General features: G+C 41.5%; 1 protein-coding gene across 1 annotated transcript in view; it reads left to right on the forward strand.

Moving 5' to 3' along the window:
• ptgir (prostaglandin I2 receptor) overlaps positions 1–23,305 on the forward strand; it is a 23,722-nt gene extending 417 nt beyond the window's left edge. The window contains exons 1-2 of the mRNA XM_034604911.1: positions 1–642; positions 22,416–23,305. The exon at positions 1–642 is cut by the window's left edge and continues 417 nt beyond it. Coding sequence (XP_034460802.1) covers positions 1–642; positions 22,416–22,697 — 924 coding nt within the window. The 3' untranslated portion in view covers positions 22,698–23,305. The remainder of the gene's footprint in view (positions 643–22,415) is intronic.
• Positions 23,306–23,732: the final 427 nt, after the last annotated feature.

Genomic DNA, 23,732 nt, shown 5'->3' on the forward strand with positions numbered 1-23,732 from the left:
GGCCTGGTTCTCACCGACCTGCTGGGTACCTGCCTCCTCAGCCCGCCTGTGTTCATCTGCTATGCCCGCAACATGACGCTGATCAATCTGGGGGGCCAAAGCCTGTGCAACATCTTTGGCTTTGCCATGAGTTTCTACGGCCTGGCGCCCACGCTCGTTCTGTGTGCCATGGCCGTGGAGCGCTGCCTGGCCATCAGCCACCCTTACTTCTACTCTGTGCACATTCGCCCCAGCTTTGCAAAATTCACTCTTGTCTTTATTTACCTCTTCTCGTTGGCCTTCTGCCTCCTGCCGTACACCGGCTACGGCAAATTCAGACAGTATTGTCCTGGGACGTGGTGCTTCATCGACATGGACGCCACAGGGGACGAGCAGGCCAACTTGTTGCTGGCCTTCTCTCTGTCCTACTCTTCCCTCATGGCGCTGCTGATCTTTGCAGTGTTTGTGTGCAACGGTTCGGTGATCGTCAGCCTGTGCCAGATGCACCGGAGCCACAGGATGCGGCGCGGCTCACTCGGGTCGACGGGGAGGAGGAAGAGGCTGAGCCTGGCCTGGTTCGGACAGGGCGAGGAGGAAATGGACCATCTGGTGCTGCTGGCGCTCATCACTGTCATCTTTGTGGTCTGCTCGCTTCCGCTCACTGTAAGTTCACATTTGACTTTCCCTCAGTGTGTCACACTCTGTCACTTCGTGTTTTTGGTTCATTTTCCAGCTTTTTCCAATGAATCAGAGTTGACACCCTAATGTGTCATTTGAGTTATTGAATCATGAACCAGACTTTCTCAGTGTATTTCAAAGAAGTTAAAACAAATGTGTGCTGAACGTGAAAACAGAAAGAAAAGGACTGTAGAGGGAAGTCTGGTGCAGGGAAGTTTTCTGTTAGTATAGGGCAGAGTTTCCTGCATGTCCTTGGTTTATTTGCCATTAGAGACTCTCCTGATCTCCTGAGCATGTGGGCGAACGGCCTGAGGGCCTTCAGAAGGGGCTTCATGGGAAACATGTTGGGAGAGGGCTTTGTCCTCGGTGGGGTCTTCGTCATCGGAACAGGACAGCAGGGAATTACTCTGGAGCACAGAGAGATTGAATTTGGGGACAAAGTCAACACTGAAGACGTCATCAAAGCTGCCAGAAGAATCCAACTGGAACTTCTGCCAATAGAGAAGAAATAACCATTACATACAGTAATTCATTCCCCTTATTCAGTAATTATTATGTACATAGAAAACTCAGCGGTCTTATTGACCGTTAATGTTTTTGTTGCTGTGGTATGTGTGTCTTTGTGCCATGTTGGAGTCAACCTAAGAGTAGCGTCAGCTTCACTAATAAAAGGTGTGTCTGAAAGTGCAGCCTTTGCCATACAAAGCATGCTGTCGCTGCAAGTGTGTGTGTGTGTGTTGGACTTGTGTATATGTAGCTCCATATCTGTCCCTGTTTGAGGGGAGTGTACCAAACCTGACAACCCTGGAGGACTGGTCCAGCCCTGCCTCTCCCGGAGGGCATGAGCTGCTCCAACAAGGGTCCACGGTTAAACTGCGTCACATCTGTGCCCTTAAACGTCAGCCAGAGGTCCAGAGGAAAGTCAGGTTTATGGAAATAAGAACCATGTGGATGTGATAAGTGTGACTCATATTATAAAGGCATGACAGCTCTGATATATATTCATGTCAGGAGCTGCAGTGTTCTGAGGATCGGTACGGGAAACAGTAAAACGTCTACTCATTGCCTGCATCTGGATGAGCTGTGCTAACACTTGGCCTGAAGGTTTGAGTAATCGACGGTGCATGGCGATGGTATGTGCCCCGAGTTGTGGCTCAGAACAGGCTGGGGGATATACATGATGACGATAGAGGCCTGTCAACACTCTGAGTAATACTTCAGGAAACTAAAACCCCAACTTCATAGCCTGGGTCTAAGCGTCAGAGCACTGCAGTTCACCACAGTTCACCACAGTTACCTCCGTGGTCACATTATTTGTAAATAACAATGACTTGGCAAGTTTTCGTTTTGGAACTTCCCCTTAGCCTCAGAAAATAAGATGAACCTTTGCCCTGCAAATTGATTTAATCCCGTTTACAACTCAAATTCATCAATATTCATCATTTAATTATCTCTACCAAATAATCTAGAGTTACAAGCCTGATCTGATCATTTTGAATAATTCAAGGCCCTGGTATTGCGTAGTTAATGATTCATGAATCATCTCAGTATATGTGTGTGTGTGTGGGTGTGTTTGTCTGTGCACGGTTGTTTGCTCATGTGCATGTACATGCTTGTGGTTGTAAGCGAGAGCACTGTAGACGATGGGTGTGTGTGTGTGTGAGCGCATGTCTGCAGGCCTCACATGGTTCCAGACAGATGTGGCCTCATGATTAACATCGCTCTTAATTTCCCTGAAGCTCAACAGATGTCGCTGGGGAACAAAAGGCAGATTCTGTGTTTTACATTGGGAAAAAACGTAAAGCACATATTGCGTTGATACAGTCATAATGCCAACGCTCCTGCCTGTGTTTCCGGTTAGTTTACTCAAAGCACTTTTCATGTAACTGAATCTACCTCAGAGATCGATGCTCTCGAGCGCTGAAGAAGGCGTTTTGCCCTTATCAGCCGGGACTGCACGCTGGTGGCTGTGCCCTCCCTTTTTACTGTAAGTTTGGCAGAGAAGATAAAGGAAATGATAGAATCAGAAAACATTCATTGCTCTCTGTGTACTTCGCCTCACAGGCAGAAATAGTGTTCATCAGTTTGTGTTCAAGTTGAAAGATCAGATATTTGCTAAGTGGGTTTTTGGTGAAAACAGATGAGCAGCAGGAGGAGGTTTCTTTAGTGTGCGAATGGTGTCGTGGCGGTGCAGTCACAAAAGTGTTTAAAGATTCGGTGTAGTTTTTTTTTTTCCCCCCAAGGTGGTGTGTGAGTAGGGAGTAGGGCGGATGTCATATTTCAGACAAATCCATTGGCTGTGAATGTTTGTCCGGTTGATTGTTACCTGAATCACACCTGCTTCCCAGGCTGTCACACCACAGCCTTGGCCTCAGATGATATATCGTCTGTCACCTCCCATTGATTTACACCTACTGCACAAAACTGTGCAAAAACAGTTGACCGCTGAGACAGATAAGGAGCCATTAGGCAGTAGAAGTTGGTGTGATGAATGATATCAGTGGAGCTGTTCTGGGAAAGAATGGTGGTTTGATTGTTTGAGGTCGTACTCGGTTGGTTCTAGGACGAACTATTGATTACTTAGTGCCTTATGGAATATACACTTACTGCTTATTAAACATATACACCCGTCCAGCTGAAGGTTGGAGGTTAAAGCCTCCTCGTGCAGTGTAATCAATTTGAGGCGGAGCTACGTTAGGTTAGGGTATGCCACAGACTTTACAATAAAATTGACATACATAATATTAATCAGGAACAACACAGGTAAAGCTGAAACAGTAAAGCCGGGCTCAGATCAGGTTGTATCATGGACATAAGGAGAAGATATTCTTCTCTATGATCTTAAACACGTCCACAATGCAAGATGAGAAAACAATGGAGCATCAAACACTACAAGATATTATTAAGATTATTGCTCCAGAGGCAGCGACCCACCGCCTCACGTCGCTCATGTGACCTCCTGTCGGAGCAGATGTATAAAAATGGCGATTGTTAATACACAAAAGCTGAAGGTTAAACGAGTCTCGATGAGAAAATGGTCGGAGAGACATGGTCAATACGGGCTATCTATATCCTTCAGGTGAGATTTTATAATATCTGTCAACAGTAGCACGCTAGCTCACGTTAGCCTCAGAATATTCACCGTTGCTTGGGAGCACCCTCAGCTGCTCCGGTCTCGCTGTCGTGCTTTCATTCGTAAAGCACTGACATAATCATCCCAGTTTTGAATTTTACAGATATCAAGCATGTGGGATATCTATCGAGGCAGCCCAGGGGATTCTGTGGGCAGATCTGCTGGTGTACGAATAGCTCTGTAATCCCTCACGCTACCAGAAAATCTGGGACGAACATCGGGAGCGACCAAGGTTCCAGACCGGATTGATCCTCGGATTCTCTGGGTTAAAACAGCCCAAAACTCCTGTTGTCTAAACCGAGCTGAAGTCGACTAAAATATAGTCAGCAACTATTCTGCTGCTTATTATCTTTGGGTTCTTTTGGACTGTTGGCTCAAAAGCAATTTCAAGACGTCACCCCGACTCTGTCTTAACATGAAAAATCTATATTTAATAGTTCGGTTAGGATCAAAGCTGATGATCATTAGACTTGCTATATATGTGTTGCTCACATTCTCATGTGAGTTTGTAGGGTCAGTATGTCACAGGTCCCAGGAGGTTTCCCCAGCAACAGAGAAATCAGGCCTCCTCCATTAGACCTTTATTCTGTTCTCTTTGTCTTGTCGTGCTCAGTTTATAAATGGTCAAATCTGTTGTCCTGTGGGAGACAATAATGGACTAATAGCTTGTTTGTGACGATCACCAATATCCCTTCTGTGTTCCAATGAGAACCACAGACGCTGCCTGGAGCTTTGGCGTTGTCTGGATCAATAAAGTGCTGTAATCATCATTAGTTATTCACACAATTGTGAGCGGTTTTAGTGATAAAAGTCTCCATTATTGTATTTATTTATATTTGTAGATCAGGAGAAAAAAGGTGTTAGTGGAAGATCTCAATAAATCCACGGCAGATTTGATTTTAAGTGACGGTATAGGGACTTTAATCTGCAGCAGCACTGATCCTTTAACTTGATAATTAACGTTTTCTATTAGAATAACTACCACGGCTTGAGGCTTGGTCAGCAGTCTAATAGTGACTCTTCTCTGTGAGGTTACATGACAGCAGAACAACAGAGATCAATAAACCAAATTATACTGCATCATTGAAAGTATGACACAGAGTTGTAGCTGCAATGAGATTTACACTTTGTGTTCAGATACAATGTACCCAAGACAAATTCAAGTACACAGGGTTAGATGAACGGTCAGGGATTTGGAATTGGATGAAAGAAAATGATGGCATCCAAGTGAATTTATTTAGGTGTTGTCTATATTTAGTGTTTCCCACCAAAACATCAAAACATCTCTCAACATTTCTCCCTGTAGCCTGATGGACTTTGTATTTTCTTCCTCATTAAAAATATGAGCAACCTTTGTTGTTCACGTCCATGTTTGCTTGCAGAGATGTTGAGATACAGGAATCAGAAATGCCTCCTCTACTGCCCAACATGCTGGGACACGAGTATGCAAACCAATACCACGTCTTAAAAGTATAATAGTTTCACCCAAATAAAACTGCAATATTCTTTGTCCTGAAATCACTTCTTCTTCCCCGCTCCAAAACAAGTACTGTTTTTAGAGTGGCGAAGAAGAAGTGACACATCATAAAAGTTGTTATTTTTCAAAGGCACTGGTATGGGATCGGTGCAGGTATCGGTATCAGGAAGGGACAAAAGGTATTGGAACGTCTCCATTTGCTTGCAAGCTCTTCTTCTTTTTTGCCTTGGGATGACCTGAAACTTTTGGGATGACCTTGTATCGTGTTACCAGGGTGCATGTGAGAATCTGTGGACATCGTTGCGTGCACAAGATGGTAGTGAAATGGAGAGCTGCATGAATGTCTTTGACATCAAGTCTGGACATCGTCATTCTCTCTGTCATGATTTCTTTCCACTGCAGTGACCAAATTAAAATCAATATGCAAAGCAAAAAAAACTGACTGTGATTTGGACGAAGAGAAGTGGAAATATCACAGTACTTCCAGTAACTGCATGAGCAATCTGGACAACAAGAAAGAGCAAGTATCTGTGACACATTTACAGGGAGGGGGCATCACGCATCAGAGAAGTCAGTGCAGCATCTCTTCAATCCAGGCTGTCTGACAGACTGGGAATGAGGAAACCACACAGAAACAAAAACACATGGTGTAAGAGCTGGTGTATCTGTTTCTAAGATAAAGACATCGATTTTTCACCTGTTCATGTCTGAAGGAAGCAGCTAATAGGAGGACAAATCCTACATGAGCTCCTGCCTTTAAACAACTAAATTATTAAAACAAATGAGACGCTTTATTTCCCTGCAGGACTTTAACCTTAAGCATTCAAATACAGCAAAATGAGAATAGTGCCAGAACAGCCCGGAGCTTTTTAAATCCCCCGTCAAAGCACAGGCTTAAACACTAATAAGCAGAATAACAGAATAATAGTTTTTTCATTCACACTTCCCAAATTCAACTGGATCCAGATTCAAATCAGTGTGAACCAAAAGGGTGAATTCCCCAAATCCAGATGTTGGCAAGATAACTCTGTGCTGTAATCTACGTAATCCCTGTCAGACGAGTGTGCCTGTGCAATGAAATATGGAAATGATGGTTGGATCCTGTCTGACAGCCGTGCATGTCCAGACCTTTGCATGAGAAGCGTCAGATGCACCCTCACGTCATGGGAGTGGTACAGTTACAGATGTGAAGATCCACATCGTGTGACTGCACTCTCACGTCATGGGAGTGGTACAGTTACAGATGTGAAGATCCACATCGTGTGACAGAGGCAAGATAAGTGGCAGCTTTGTCTTCGGAACTGTATTCGTGCCCCAGGTGCTGCTGGGAGATAGATGTCATTGTCAGCTTCGCCCCGGTTACTATCATGAAAGATGATGCTCTGCAATCAGCAGCCGGCTTTGTGGGCCGAACAATGAGGGATTCCCTGTCTTCGATGGATGGACACTTAATCCTGCTTCCAACATATACACAACACACATTTGTGTACATGCACACAATTACTCTTATTACAGGAGTCACAAAGCTGCAGGCTTGTTAATCCTGCCCTTTAATATCCTGCTTTTTCCATCCCGGGTTTGTTGTACTTTTGCACATCTGACTCGGTTCAAAGAGAAAGTGGGCAGGAAATGACAGAAGATACTCAAAGTAATGAGGTGCAGATATTTGGCATTTTATTTGTGTCACTGTGTGTGTGTGTGTGTGTGTGTGTGTGTGTGTGTGTGTGTGTGTGTGTGTGTGTGTGTGTGTGTGTGTGTGTGTGTGTGTGTGTGTGTGTGTGTGTGTGTGTGTGTGTGTGTGTGTGTGTGTGTGTGTGTGTGTGTGTGTGTGCATCATAATAATGGATGAGCAGCAGCTGCAGATTTTTAATCACTGAGGCACAGAATGGTGAAAAGTGAGTAAAGACAGATGTGCAACACCGGAGGTCATTGCCCCGTGATGTGTTTTTAGTTATACAAGTGAAAAGTCAATGACCCAGAAAAATGAGTTAGCATGATTCCTGCGGCTCAAACAGATCAGACTCCATCGTCAGCTGGCTCATGTGAAACTCATTTTAACACCATCAGAGGAGAGTTTGACGTAGATGTGGATCAATGGATTGTTATGGCTATTTGTGGGCAGCAAAACCAAACTGTAAATACTAACATATCATCAAACTTGTTAGCAAGCATTTCCTTTTGTATGTATCCATCTGATGTGGAGCAACATCAATGTTTGTTTTAAGTAGTTTTTCTGGCCCCAGGATGAATTTAAAGGAAATATCCTATTATCTGTGTTATTGGTCTCTTCCAACTCCTGATGGTGATATCTGGCCGCTAATGCTTCACTATGATCACCATCTTGTTTCTAAGCACACCGGTCTTTTCCGGCAGGTCCTCCAAAGGGAGTTTTCAAACCTCCATCTGGCGTGGAGCAACATTCGTTTGAAGCTGTGTTTCTTTCTAGTGAAATATTTTTTCTCTGTTTTTGATCTCCACCAACTTCTGATGGAAAAATCCGGCTCCTTAGCGGCTAATGCTCCATGACGTTCACTGATTTGTTTCTCCGCTCACCTGTCTGACATTTGGTTTCGTGGGCGATTCAGCCACAGACGGTTTTCAGATCTTTTCCTACTGAAAACAAGGCTATGAGAGTAAAACAAGGGTAAAGCTGAGTGTTGAGTTTTAGATACTTAAATGTTCCTTTTGGGCTGAAGCCATCTATTGTTAATGTAAAAATATTGATTTCCTCTGCTTTAAAAAATCAATCTCTAGGGTTTAAAACTCTCCTCCTCCCACATCGTCTTGTTGTCAGATGTTTTGTTAAACCTTGAGTGGCCATACCACGTCACAGCTTTACTGTAAACTTATTTCACAATAATTGTGAATTTGAAATCAATACAAACCCTGAACCACAGTCAGCCACATCCTGTTTGTGTCTTTGTGTGTCTTAATCTTTGTCCCTTGAATGTCCTTTCCCTGGAAGTCAGCTTACCACATATTTTCCCTCGCTCTCCAGATTGAAAACATTACAATCTAGTCAACCCTTAAAAATGCCAGGCACTTAATTGTGCAGATATTGATAAAATAGATACTGGTATATATATTGGTTTTAGTGTAACATTTCTTGAAAGTTCTCATGATGGGTCCATTGTGGTTATGAAAAATTTTAGATAGTCAGCATTGGAAGTATTGCATGTTGTCTGATTAACTTAGAACTGCCTGTTACCGCTCTGAAATAGCCCCAAGTATTTCTTTGATGTGCAATCACATTTTTGAACTGAAGCCCAGCGGTGTGGCCAACAGATGTGAATTTTGCAACAGGAAACATTCACTTGACAGATTTCAGAAGTCAGCTTCACAATTTAAAGCAGGTTTAGGTTGATGTACGATAGAAAATACAAGTTTTCCAGTCATATTACGTAAACCAATGACTTTTCTTTTCTTTGTCTGAGGGAAGTCTCAGTCTTAGATTTTGAAAACCCTGGATTATTATTGAAATACAAACGGAAAAAAACCCAACTATTTGTCTAGTTAGGACACAGTTATGGTGAATTAACACTGAAATGTCTAAGGTGTGTGTGTGTGATTTTTTTTTTATTGTTGACACGTGAAGCCGAACACAGCATCGTGTCAGTTTTTGCCGATGTCCTCAAAGGTTTTAGTTCCTGACAAACATCCATGTGACGTCAGAGCAGGAGATAATGAAAGTTACTATGGCAGCCGACCGTCCCACTATTCCCTGTAGGATCTATCTCACAGCCCACGTCTAACAGATCAGTGTCATGGGTGAAATAATAAAATCTTATTGATCTTGGCAAATGGTATTAGTTTTGGTCCAATTCTTTCTTCCAGGAGATGAGGAATCATTAGCCCAGAGCCATGTGTCCTCTCCGATCGATATCTGCCTCCACACTCACGTTCATTAACTTGTGATGAAAGTGAACCCCGGCTTGGCTGTCAGCAGCTGTGATGCAGTAGGAGTTAATGTAGAGAGGCAGCCTTCTTTCAAATGCTTCTATTTTAAGTTCACTTTCTAAATTATATGATTGACACAGACTTTTTAAAAGGCTTTTTAGGATGATTTTTTGAACAATCAATATGAACAATGATGTCACTTTTGTTTTCTGGAGTTCTTTTTAATGTAATAATAAGAGCGCCTGATCCACTGAAGTATCACTGGGGGGCTGTGATGATTATTTTCAATATTGAAATGAAGGTTTTGGAAAATACTCCAAAAAATCATTCTGCAGCCACCTTTGTCCATATCCACACTAATTGTTCTTTCTTGGCTCACGTCCCATCCTTCCCGTTCCAGGTTAATTAGAGACTCTAAATCGACTTGGTGTGAATGTGTTTTGTCTCTGTACGTTGGACCGGTGATCTGCTGGCACCCTGCAATCTGCCTCTCGCCTAATGTCGGCGGGGATTGGCTCCAGCCCCCCCCCCCCCCCCCCCCCCCCCCCCCCCCCCCCCCCCCCCCCCCCCCCCCCCCCCCCCCCCCCCCCCCCCCCCCCCCCCCCCCCCCCCCCCCCCCCCCCCCCCCCCCTCGACCCTCAAAGGAGAAACAGTGTGGATGATGGATACACCATTAAAACCATTAGCTGGTCTTTCATATCATCTGCTGTCTCCTCCCCTTTCCTCCTTGTATTTCTGTGTGTTTCGCACTGTTCTGCATTTCATTTATTTATTTTATCAGTAATTAATACATATTTAAGGCCATGCTAAACTTATATTTCCAATGCTGCGTCTTGCTAATGGTATTTACCTGAGAGGTTGGTTGAATTATTTGTTTGCCAAGACATTTCAAATTTCAGCAAATCTTCCTAATGCAGTTTTTTTTTACTGTATGTACATCATTTCAGAATATAGGACAAGAGGGTGAATGTCCCTTGTACGTTTGAAGGTCTTCTGCACAATTTAAGTTACCGACTACCAGTAGATGTTAGCAGGTGATAGCAGCCACCAGCAGACGTTAGGGACATGACTTCAGTTTTGTCCCTTAGCATCATCAAGTGTTTGTGCCATGACTGCATACCGCTGCCTTTTCCTTTTCCTGAGCCAGTCCAGATTTATTTTCTTGGTTTTTTGCCAGTTGTTTTCAGATACATCCACACCTTTTATTGTTCACAAACCAGTGCGTGATATGAGCTCCACACCCAAGTGTAGAGTTTCTCAACCTAAGGGTTGGGACCCCTCGCAAAGTCACATGATATGTAAACTGATATATTTATGTTTGTTTGTTACCATGGTATTTAAGATGGATTTTTATGACAGGTTCAAAAAACAACAGGTCCTGCTAGGGCCACTGACACCGGCTTTATTATTGATGCTAACATTACATTTTTACATTTAAATTCAAAACAATATCAAATCTGTTTGTCAAAACCAGTTATTATTTATAATCTTCAACATTTTTAAGTCACAAAAAAAAAAAAAGTAAAACATACAACTCAAAGTAAAAGAAAAGCTAAAAGAAAGTACACATTAAAAGTTACTTTTTTTGCTTGTTGCAGAAACTCTTCTCATATGGTACTGGATTTCTAATATGTTCCTTTATGGATGCTTCATAGTTTAGTTTAGCTGTAATTCGTTGCTTCTGCATGTTTCCAGTTTTACAAAACAGTTCACTCTCTATGAATGTTTAATGGTGAAATTGCAAAAAGGTATCGGTGGATTCCCTGTGAGAGTTAGATTCATGAACGTATGAATGACAAAAAGCCATCACTGCAATAAAGAGATAAAGACAGAGGATTTAATCTGCTACTGGTTATGTTTGTCATTATGTTTGTCATTTTAACCAGTGACATTCACCGTTGGTTAAAAGTGAGGATAGAAAGAGTTTGATAAGAAATCTGTTGAGGTCTAAGGTTAAATTTAAGACACCGACAACAAAAGCAATCTTGTCAATTGGCTGAGTAGACAACAGGTCCCCAGGTGTTAGATTGATAAGTGCATCTTCTGGGAAAATATAGATATAGCAATAGGATTCTTGTTTTATTCTCCACTTCGCCACCAGTCTCGGAAGATTTATGACCTAATAAAAGTTGGCAGGGACGAAATACAACACCCTCACTTCAAACAAACCCTGAGTGAAGCAGAATGTGGTTCTGGTTTGTTGTTGTGCTGAGGGACCTGTGAGAGAGGAAAACGGCTGATAACCAGCTTCAATAAAAGAATGACAAAACTCTCAGAGCCACCAAGAAGCCGAACCCTATGTGAATCAACATATGCTGAATGTGTGTTTTGGTTCATCACGGGAAGAAAACAACAGTGGAATAATAATCCGCCCACATGATTCCATACACAAAATTAAATCTTTCACGGTGGAACAGAATCCCAGGGGAGAGGAAGTGTGCATGTTTTCGGGGTTTTCAGTGAAGTCGACTGCAGCTGGAATCAGAAATGTTATGAATCATAGTATTTGCCTGAAAAACATAATGCGAGTGCCAGTTGTGCCGTGCCTGGGCCTGGTTGGGTGTTCACTGTTCTATCAAGCGTAGAAAACAAATTTGTCAAAAACTGTTCCAGCTGATTACATGTGACAGCACTGCCTGAATCACCAAACTTTCCATTTCAATCAGGAATCACTGATTGATCTCGTGTGTTTTAAAAACATCAGAAAACATTCAGCTTTTGGGTTTAATTATTTCCTCTCTGTCTTTCGTTCTTGGGAAAGGGGCGTCATTAAATGGTCTTGGTTTTGTTTCCAACATGTTTTTTGTTCCTGCTGTGAATGAGACAACTTGTGCATTCAGAGAGCAGCTCAACTCGAGTTCGCAGACAACAGGGACTAAACGAAATTCAACAAAATAATTGCAACCAGGCAGCGAGAGAAGATTCTGTGGTGTAGGACGCTTGGGATCCAGTGAACCCTTGCTTGTGTTTACTGGTGCACAGAGCCTGAAAATATGTGATGGGAATAAGTGCACTCCTCTAATCTGCTCCCAGAGACTCCCGCATTGTTCTAAATATAACATCAGTCACATTGTCGTGCTGCCACATGTGGAGCAAACACAGATCTTTTGGTTTTGCATCGTGATAATGATTTGCTTTGTTTAATGATGCACAAAAAAATCTTTGTCTTACATTTTTTTAGATATGTTGAATTGGTTATGGGGGGGGGGGGGAGAAAATGAAAACATCGAACTGCTCCTTTAAGTTGCCCTGTTTATGAAACTTCCATCAGAATAAACGTGTAGAATGTCTTTACTTTTTTTTAATGTTTATTTTAAATTGTACACATACTCTACTTATATTAAAGGTATACAGCAGTATGTATAATATCAGAATTCATTTTTATAACATAGGCATATCTTGTGATGTTATTTCTGACGGGCTAAATGTTGGGTAGGATAAAGAAATAAAACACACTAAAAACTAAAATTATAAACTTTTTTAGAAAGCTGAGATTCACAGATTCCTAAGGATTTAGTCTATTCAAAGTGTCAGTCGTATATAATGCTTTGTTTTGTACATTAAGCGGGAAAAAAACAATGTGCCAACTGCCTGCTGTGTTGATGATGTCACAGTCATTCTGGGAAAGTCCTAAAACTGTAGGCGGGCAGTGCTTGTCTGGACTCGTGATTCATTTCTGTGTTTAATGCAACGCTGATTGTTATATCCTGCTCCAGTATGTGTTGTCTCAGCTTCGCTTAAATGTCAAATAATATTATCTCAATCCTCCATCTAATCTAAATAGAAACAGGACATTTACACTACAGCAAACCGACCTACCACAGGTACTTCATTCAATCCTTTTCAATGTGGTTTTATCAGTAATAATAAATGAATAAACCTTTATTTCTATATGAACATGGTCACTAAGTGCTTTATAAAGAACATGGGAACTAAGATATAATATATAAAGATAATATTTAAAAAAATGTATATCCAATACCAGTTAAAACTCAGGCATTAAAAAGCTTATGTTTTAAGTGCTGGCAAACGGCTGTAGTTGACCTGCTAAGTAGTCAGGGCCAAAGATGATTTATGTTCAGACATAAAAATTCCAAAGCTGAATGAAGTCATTATGATATAAAAGCTTAAATCCACATTGTCTGCACATCGATGCCTTGTATGCCAGTGAGAAGTAAATGTAATCTGTTTATCATTTGCTAAAGTGATGAAATTACACTCTGACGTAGCCTGAGGTGACAAGCACCTTGTAATTTCTTCAGGTGTAATTTAAGCAGACTTTATTGGAGCAGTTGTAAACATAGGGCATTCCTGGCAACAGCGGTAAAGAGCAGAACCACAGTCAAATTGTCAGCCTTAACGTCTAACTTTACTACTTGATGAAATGGCCGTGTGTTTTCACTCATAAAACTGCAGATTTTAGCTTTAAGTTCCTAAAGAACACCTCCAAGCTTTGGCATTTGAAAATACAGGGTTATATAGGCAAATGGGTTAGGGTTATAGGGCTAGGATTAGTGTTAAGTATTATAGGAAAATAACTAATTTGGGTCATTTTTATCTATAACAACAGTTTATCGTTGAGAAATCAGGTCCATGAAAAGAGTCAAGGATTCAGAATTTCGCACAGGTCTAATATGGTCGAACACACCAGTCGATACTCCTGCAAACTTTTACCTCTCAGGTAGGAAACATTTCCCAAACAGGTCCTTCCTCAGACCAAACTTTATCCTTTCTGGGAGGTAAAATAAAAAGTTTGTGTTAGCATCAGCTGATGTGCGGACATTTCTCGTATGCTGCTTTCCAGCATTATTAAAGTTTGGATATGCTTGCTCTTGTATCCTTGCTTAATCACCAGTTCCGCCACATTTGATATACAAATTATTTCCAGAGCTGCGCTTTTTTTTCTTCTGTTTTCTCTGTGGCAGATCTTGGATTTTTTTAAATCAGGGACCGTAAAGGGGCCCCAATTTACACAGATTATACGTCCAACATCTCTGCACAATTCCTGCACATTTAAGTCATTCCTTGTTGACTGTTCGCTCTATAGCTCTGAGCAGAGCCACACATCATTAAATATAGGGAAAAGTGTTCCTTGTTTAAGCACATTGTGTAGTTTAAAAAAAAGCTTAGAAAATTGTCATATTTAGTGTTCATATTGTGAAGTTTTTTTTAGACAACTGACATGACAGGGGTGTTTTAGGGGCCAATCAGATTGCAGCTGGGCCCAGTGCCCCCCCCCTGCCCTGTCCCTGGAGCCACCCCTGCATTTTTCTATGCAGTAAACAACTTGAATGGGCATTAAAGGTACAGTGTTGGTATTCTGGTGAGTTTAAATTTAGGTTCAGAGAAATATAGAGATTATATAGGAATTTATGAATCTGGTTATCTGACCCCTTGTATTGTTTTTCCTGCTGACAATGTTATCACATCCCCACAACTGGGTGATTAAGTTGTTGCCAAAGCAGATTGGAATGATGGATAAACCTACAAAAATAGGACCCAGGTTTAAAAAGCAACAGAAGTGGATGCTGCTTATTGCCAAAGGAAATAAAAGCTGCAATTCAGAATGCTCAGTTGTAGCTGAATTATCGCTATTTGAGATTATGTTGTGTGCAGACGGCTGGGAATTATTTAGTTCACCAGCAGCAGCATCTGATACTAAACCATGTTTATCTCTGTCAAAGAGGAACATGTTGAGTGTGTGTGTTGCAACAGCTCTGAGGTTAATACCACTGTCAAACTATACGTATAATGCATTGACACACATCTAATTTCAATAACCACCTTTTTAATCTTGTTTTTAACTCAGCCTGATTTTGTCTTATGATTCTGTTCATTTCCATTGTTATTTTATATATTTCATATTCATTTTTTCTTCATCTTCTGTCGTTTACTGTGTTTTCTCTGCACTTGTTTCGCTTCCCTCTGTCATGACTGTGTTTAAAAGCGTGTTTTTCAGTTGCTTCCACTTCCTCTTTGCTGTTTCTTGTTTGAATGTTTTTTCGTTTGTCAGCAGTTTTGTGTGTGTGTCTGTTTGTGTGTGTGTGTGTGTGTTCCTATACTTATATCTTTATGAGGACCTATAGAATCAGGACATTTTTGTAAAGTGAGGACATTTTGACCGGTCTTCAATTTTTCAATGGGCTGTTTGAGGGTTAAGACTTGGTTTTAGAGTTGGGGTTATAATTAGGTTTAGGTTTGGGTTAGGAATTCAGTTTGGATGGTTAAGGTTAGGGTAAGGAGCTATTGAATGTATTATGCCAATGAGTGTCCTCACTAAGATCAAAGTACAAACAAGTGTGTGTGTGTACATAGACACTTCCCTTGTCAGGACCAGAATACCTCATGGGGACCAAATTCTGATATGCCGTAATGAGGCAAAACATAATTTCTGGGGTCCTGGTTAATGTTAGTGGTTAGATGTGAATAGTGGTTGGATTAAGGTTAGGGTTGGACTTGAATTGGTCATGGTTAAGGTTTTGGTCAGGGTTAGGTTTCGGGTTAGGGTTGTGGACAGCATAATGGATGGAAGTCAATGCAAAGTCCTAATGAGGATGTTCACACCTTTTGTGTCTGTAGCCGTTTTCGGACATGAACTCCAGAAAATGTCGGGACGAAAATAATTTCCGGAGTCTGGAGGTCATTGTCCTGTCCGGGTCAGATGTGATCACAACAACAGGAAAATGTTGGGCACATTCAAGCGAGGGGGGGGGCGTCTAGGTACAGCATGCAGGAGAAGATGCTGTATGACTCATCTTTTTCATCCTGAGAGTTTTGTTTTCTTCCACTCAACACGTCTTGTGCTAGAAATGTCATCAACACACCCACTCGCTTGCTGTAATTCTCCAGGCATTTTCCTGCTGTATTCTCACATGAGATCACTCCAACATTTTCTGGAAATTTTACTTGAGGTTCCCTTAGGAAACAACTCCAGAGAATGTCCTGAGCAACTGATTTTTTAACTCTCACATAAACTGTAGGCTGTCTGGATACTTTCAGGATGTCCGGACTTAACCCAAACCCCTCTCTGAAAGCAGCGTGTGTGTGTTTTCGTTATCTTATTGTCACTTTACTTTCCACATTGTTGACTGGTTGAGTGTCTGAGTGACAACCGTTGAAGTCCACTGTGGAAAAAGCTGATAAAAGGTCTGATAATTGCAGAAGGTAACTCACCACAGCCTGACCCACTTGTCAAAGTGGAGACTCGCTAATGGAGCACGCAAAGTAATTCCCCTAATGGAACTTGTCTGCGGACTAACACAGTCTGACTTCACTGCCTCACGCTGCTCATTATCATTCAGTGTTTTCCTTTCTCCTGAGACAGAATACTTTAACATTTACGTCTGTCTGTCTGTGTCGCATCCTAAATTGGAAGCTTTGTGCTGATGGTCAGAAACCTTGAGATGTGTTCTCTACAAAACGAAGATCAAAATGTTGCACCAGATGCAAGATAATACTCTCACCTACACAGCACGCCCACCAATACTTCCTCTCTGTACCTTCTACTAATCTGCATAAACGAACCCTTCACTAACCTCATAACTGCATATTGTATAGCAGGGAAATACCCCCTTCAGTGTGGAAACTTGGAATCTGTAGGTGTATTGCGGAACTCACCACCCACATATTGTCAGGTAGGTCGGGAAGTAAATCTTTGGCAGAGGTCAGTGTGGTTACAGCCCGGGGATACACATGTTTATTTGATTCAGGGCCTGACAAAATGAGGAGGGGGTTTATATTGAAGAAAATTCAACCTGCAGTCGATTGTGAGAAATGAAAGCTGTGACTACAAATCACGTATATTGCACTTATTGGACAGCTCCCAATCAAAGTGTCCAGCAGGAGCAACAGGCAAGACGTAATCAAAGACATATATAAAAAGAACTTTGTTTATTTAGCACTTTTAAAAACAGGGTTTACAAAGAGCTTTGACTGACAAACCAGACAAAGGGTACTCAAAAATGCATTTACACTAATAGAAGCAATAAGAATTAAAAGCAAGAAGAAAACAGCATCACGTAAAAGCAGTAAATACAAAGAAAAAGAATAGGAACAATAAAAAAAAAAAATTATGTCAACACTTAAAAGCAATTACAGAACAATCAATAAAAAGTCAATCCTAAACTGATCAGGACGCCAGTGGAGCCATTGGGTGATGTGACATCGTCTAGTAAAACCAGTAGAAAGCCGAGCTGCCGCGTTGTGAACTTGCTGGAGGCAAATGAGGGAAGGGAGTCAGAGATGAGTCTTGAGTGTATGAATGCATGAATACGTATTTCCAGGTCAGACTGTGTAGGAGTATAGTTTCAATTTTTAAGTTGGTTCTTTACTAAAGGAAACGGGACTGGAACATTTGTGACCTGTGCTTTATATTGGTGAGGGTGATGTTTGTGTTTGGGGGGGACTGAACAATGTGATTTCTGATTTGAAGTTATTGAGCTGAAGAAAGATTTGTCCCATCCCCCAGTTCCCATACAGACAATCTAAAGCTGCAGCTAGGTCTCATGTGTAATGTTTTTTTTGTTTTTTTTGTTTTCTGTTGAGCTATCTCGAAACCACATCCTCTCTCTGAGTTACTAAAGAAGCAGGAGCCATAGATTGTACACATTGTTCCGAGCTGCAGTGGAAGCAGTTTGCTGAGGTGTTAAATTGAACAAACAGTAAGTTGAGTATTTAGAGGAATAAGGGGAAACACCATCCGTCGACATGTTGTTAATGTGCATCGCCTTACTGATAAAACTCGTTAGGCTCAGAGCAGAGACTTGAGCTGGATCCTCACACCGTCAGTAATCTGTGCTGCTCGGGTCTAGTGTTCATGTCAAACTGCTTCTCATTTGAAAGGAATGCTTCAGTTTTCTGGAAGGAGACGGTTTCCAGCCATGATTAGTGTCAGCTAATGTTGTTTCCAGAAGGTAAATCCAAGAAAAAGAAATCTGCAAGTGACTCACTATTTTGTATAACGCTCACCTACTGCGAGCTCATTGAGGAGCAAAGTGTCGAGTGAGATGATAACTTTCTGTATGTTCCTGAAAATCATCTTTAATTCACCACATTGTTTTCACATTGATATTTGATGTATTACCTCAGTATTCGTTTATATGCGCTTGTTAGTTTGCAGGATTGCGCAAAAACTACAGGACAAATTACCGTGAAACTTGATGGAAGGATGCAGTGTAAGGAAAGAATGCATTTAATTTTGTTGTGGCTCCACATCAGGGATTTTTTTCCATTTTCTTTAACATTGCGAAATATGGCAGAGGTATGCCCTCTACTAAGTGCTATTCTAGTTGTCAAGTTTAAAGTTGCTTTAATCAATATTTTATATTAACAATATAACATCTGACCAGACAGAGTCACCAACTGCCTTTAAATTGTATTTCCTCGTGGCCTTTTGTTACCTCCGTCAAGGATGTTATGCTGTCTTTGCTGTTTTGAGCAGAGTTACGCAAGAACTACATAAAAGGATTTTCTTGAAACGTGGTGGAAGGGCCAAGAAGGAATCCATGAACTTTTGCAGTGGATTCGATTATGGAGGCGGTTCTATTTTAACTTTGCGATATATGTGGTTTTTCTGCTATGAATCAGCTGCTACAATATCTTTGTCCTCACAAGTTTGAGGAAAGCTGATATTATCCACGTCTGTTGGATGTGCAGTCAAGCAGCTATAGTCAACTCATGTTAATATAATGTTTACAGCTCATTTCCGCTGCCTCCAATTTGTAAGAAGAATCAGTTGTTGCAGGTTTAGCAAACACACATGAGATTGTTATCGATCTTCTCCTTTCGGTGTCGGAAAGCCAGCAATTAAGGATATTTCTGAAAATGCCCCCCCCCCCCCCCCCCAGTCGTCTCTGAAAGGCCAGTCATCTCTGCACTGGCTCCTCTCATCCCCCTGTAATGATCCTTCAGTGAAACAGGATCAGGAAGAAAGTGTTGGGAAGAGTCCTCCAGGACCGCGAGATGGAAAATAATGGGGCACAGCTCGTATAGACATCCATTATGGTTTGCTTCCTGAAAGACGCAGCTTTCATTAGCCCCCAAATAGCATCTGCTGTGTCACTGCCAGGAAGTAGGCGTTTACACCGGGCCAATGGGTCCAGGTACGTGAAGACTCTCAGTCAGCAGGATGTTGAAGCACCCAGTTTGATTATATAGACCTGAAGCATACAATGCATGTGTGGGCACACATGCTTTTGCTTCATTTATTTCCAAAAGCATGCCCACACTATATTCCTGCAAAGCTTTTATAAATAAATAATAAATAATTTATCCCTGCGATCCTTGCCCGGCCTACACTGCCTCTGGCCTGCTCTTTACCCACAGAATGATATATTAACATGCTCCTGTTTAAGCAGAGTCTGACATCTCATCAGTTTTAGCTCTGTGGCCCGCGGTGCTTGGAGAGGACAGCTGGTGATTTGTGTCCCTGTGCTGCAGGGCTGGAAGAGAGGACCATAAGAGGCAGGGTGGCATACAGGAACAGAAGCCGGAGTGAGGGCGGTAATGTGGAGTGAGACAACAGGGATGAGGATGATGACAGAGTGTATGGGAATGCACTTCTGTTTGAAATGTCTCCGGAGCAGCTGCATGATGAATAAAGTGTAAAATAACTGCCTGTTGAGCATCAGAGACATTTGTTATATTGTGTTTGTCAGTGTGTTTTATGCCAGTAAGGCCTAAATTTCATGTTTATCTTAGGTATTGATTCACTTAACAACTTGTCAGCATGAGCCTGTTTTTTTTATCATACGTGAGGACAGCTAGAGGTGTTTTGACTGTGATTCTTGTCATTAATGAATCAACTGTCGTTTTTCAAAGCTTTTAAAACATTTATTGGATCCACTGCCTCTTCATTGTTCTGATATCATGTAGCACGTTGCACCAGCTCGATAATCTCCAACTTAACCAAGAAATACCAGTGTGAAGATTTATGCATGGCTGAATAACATTTGAACAAGAGACAATGTCCGAAATATCAGCTGATTTACGTACATATGAAAAAAAAAAAAGACTTGTAACGTTTGGGTTGATATTTTACTAAAAAAACTCTAAAAAAAATTTGGGTGGCCAATATTATCAGTCAAGCTCTACAGCTCTAAGATGTTTTTCCCCATGTATGAAACTGTATAGAACTGTAATCTTTGAAAGTTATGTTACAGCCAGTGATGTTAAAGTGACTTTGTGTTTACATGGGCAAGTTAGTTCACGTGGATGCCACCTAAAGTCGGAACAACAGATGTAATCTTTACCAACTAAAATGTTCAACGTTTCTAATCTAGTTTCCAGGAACCAAGCCTACAAGCTTAATTCTGGATTAATGAATAGAAGGTGCAATAACTTGAGCATTAGTTGGTTGAGTGTAATGCCAGACATTATGCAGACCAGTACAGTGTCATATGAGGGAAATTTGAAAGAGTTCGCTTGAGGCCAAATTGTGAAACGATTTTTGCAATTGCTGTCACAATCAAGTCTTTTAAAATGGAAGCATGTCATCCTGTAAAAGGGAAATAACACTGCCCCCGATACCTGTAAATATATATATTGTGTGTGTGTGTGTGTGTGTGTGTGTGTGTGTGTGTGTGAGCAGTATAGTAATCCACAAATGCTTTAACCTTGACTCTTTAAGTATTACCTTATGTGAAGTCGGTGAAAATCCAACAGTGATTCCAGCAACATCCATTGTGCAATTCAAGAAACTTCACAACCACAAGTAACATGAGAACTTCCTAAAAACGTTGTTGTTTTGTTCCACTTTGCACTGTAACCGTTTCTGCCACGCCTTACATGACAACCTTGTTCCGAGGTTTTGAAGATTAGTATGAGCTCAACATCTTGGACGCGTCACAGGATATTTGTTGTTAGGTTTTGGGGTTTTGGCTTCTCATACAGTCAGCACCATCCAACTCTCCATCTTTCTCGTGACTGAGTTGTTCGATTGATATCTGAGTGGCCACATCTGTATGAGTTTAGCTGGTTAACAAGCATGGAGAGGACATAGCCTTGCATCTGGTACCTCCTGTAGTCTGGTTTGGCCTGGCTCTGGACTTGGCCCCCCTCTCACTATCTCTCCAGCCTATTAGTTTTCATCCCTGGGCTTAGCAACAGGGAAACATTTACACCGATGCACAAAAGCACTCAATCAGCATGAGCCATTAATTAGGCCACTGTTTGTTGGATATTTCATGAAGGAAATGGAGAATTGTTGATAGAGAAGATGAGCGAGGCGACAACGATGCTTTCTGGGCCAGCTGCTGCTTCTTTCTCTGCCCAGGATGAATTTTGCAGCCAACTGCCGCTGTCTGCAGTCTATCATACCTTAAAGGTCAACACAGAAAAGAGGTTGTGGTTTTATCGGGTGGTGTCGACTGCATCTCTATACTCTGGACATTTTGTTGATCTGGAAACTAAAGGTGTGTCACTGATATATAGAGATGGGTGTTGACATTTGGTTAATCTTATTACAAGATGACACTGACACTTGGCAAACAGTCAAGTGTTCTTGTCTTGTTTTAAGATAATAAGGTGCTGACAACTCCATCGTGTTGTCCTGTTTTGAATCCTGCAGACTCAATGTGTATTTTGAGTCAATTTATTTGAGGCCAAAGAAATATCGTCGATTTGCTTATTTAGTCCAAATGCTACACATATCAGTGATGAAAATGTGAAGTTAAATATGTATCTAAAATTCTTCATGTTGTATTGTACATTGACTATTTGTAATGACAGTGATGGCACTGTATAACAAAACCAAACAAATACCATCTGCTGCATTGTTAATGCACTAACCGGCATTACCATCATTTGTAGTTTCCTTGATACAGATGAGAGATAATGTTCTATTCGCATCTTTACTAAAACGAGCTCTGTGCTTTGCTGCATCCATTATTTGTGTGATTATGATGGATGTTCTATCCAAGCTTATTTTAAGAACAATATTAACCAGTAGCCAAAATACAGACTCAAACAGCAACCTGTATGCAGTTTAAGAGACAAATTAAAGGGTCAATCTCCAGCTGCAGCTTGATTTTCATCACTTCCACTCCTCTTATTTGGCAGTGGGCGGCTGGGGACTGAAAAAAAAAGTTGGCAAAGAAAATAAGTGAGAAAATAAACCTGAAATACAGTATTAAAAGTGAGCAGGGTTGAAAATTGAAGGCTCCATGCTTACAAATTACAACGTTGGGCGCAACTCCCTAGTATTTTCTTCTGTTTATGTTTGTAAAGACTAATCTCGACCTTCTCTTTCTTCAGATCGCAGGCTTCATCAACGCCATTCACCCATTTTCCGGCGACACGGAGAACCTCACGGCCTTCCGCTTCTATGCCCTCAACCCCATCGTGGATCCATGGGTCTTCATCATCTGCCGCAAGTCTGTGTTTCGCCACCTTTCCTCACTGCTGAGCTGCTGCTTCAGCAAAGGAGCCGTGAAGACAACACACTGCGCTCTGTCGTTACCCCTTGACAATCACATACAGCACAACCCCCCAGATTTGACAGTCTTACAGTCCGCGTACTCCAGTTTACCTCTGTGACCGAAATCCTCGGCTGGGGGGGGGGGGGGGGATTTCAAATCCGAAATACATCGGGGCCGATTTGGGAAATGACATTTTCACAAGGACGTTCACGGCCGTTACAGTTTCTACATGAACTAACATTGGAGAAAATATTGCACAAGGTCTTAGATATTCCTCGAACAGTTGTTCCATTAAACAAACTGTAACTGTAGCACTGTAACTTATCACTATGGAACACGTCAAACCATATCATGCCTGTGAATCATATACTGTAAAATCAGACTATATGTACTCGGGTAAAACTCTATGGGTAAAAAATATGCATGCATACTGTTTTCTTTTTTTCTCTATCAATCCGCCTTTTCTTTGGGACACAGCCACGTGACTCCAGGATGATGGACTCGTCACATCTACAGCATCTTTGAAGCCAACGACACTCGACATGAAGATGACCTGCAGCTTATTTCAGTACCAGTCATCACGACATGTTATTCCATTTTCGCCGACCAGAGTTATAATGTGAGTGTCATCCAAAAGAGAGACACGTATTTTATTAAAGTAAAGCTGTCAGTATTTTGCAAAGCCACTGATGTTTTTGTGTACAACAAGAAGGGGTACAAATCCAGCCATTAGCATCCATTAGTATGTCTGAGCTGGGCTAAAAGTCTGCAGCAATGCTAGAGGTCCTTTTAAAGTTATGCTGATGTTGAGCCATAGACTGTACGATGGACGACACGTCTCCACTTCCTCTTTTATCCAGAAATGAAGCCAAACTGTCCTTGATATGAGCGATGCCATCTTGCACATTTTGGATCCAGAGTCGAGTAGCGAGGTACCGCCGCTACTCTCTCAGCTATTTCACCCGTTTTTACTTCATCAAATAACCAATTAAAACCAAACCAACTGCAAAATTAAACACTTGAACAAACGAAACGAAAACAACCTAAAATAACAGCAACCATCTTTGAGAAAAATGTATTTGATAATTTTGTACTTTTACTTTTTAGTTTGGTCTATGTCCCGTGTGCTAACATCGAAGAGGCAGTTTTTAAA

The sequence above is a fragment of the Hippoglossus hippoglossus genome, chromosome 13 (assembly GCF_009819705.1).
Source record: "Hippoglossus hippoglossus isolate fHipHip1 chromosome 13, fHipHip1.pri, whole genome shotgun sequence".
Taxonomy (NCBI): Eukaryota; Metazoa; Chordata; class Actinopteri; order Pleuronectiformes; family Pleuronectidae; genus Hippoglossus; species Hippoglossus hippoglossus.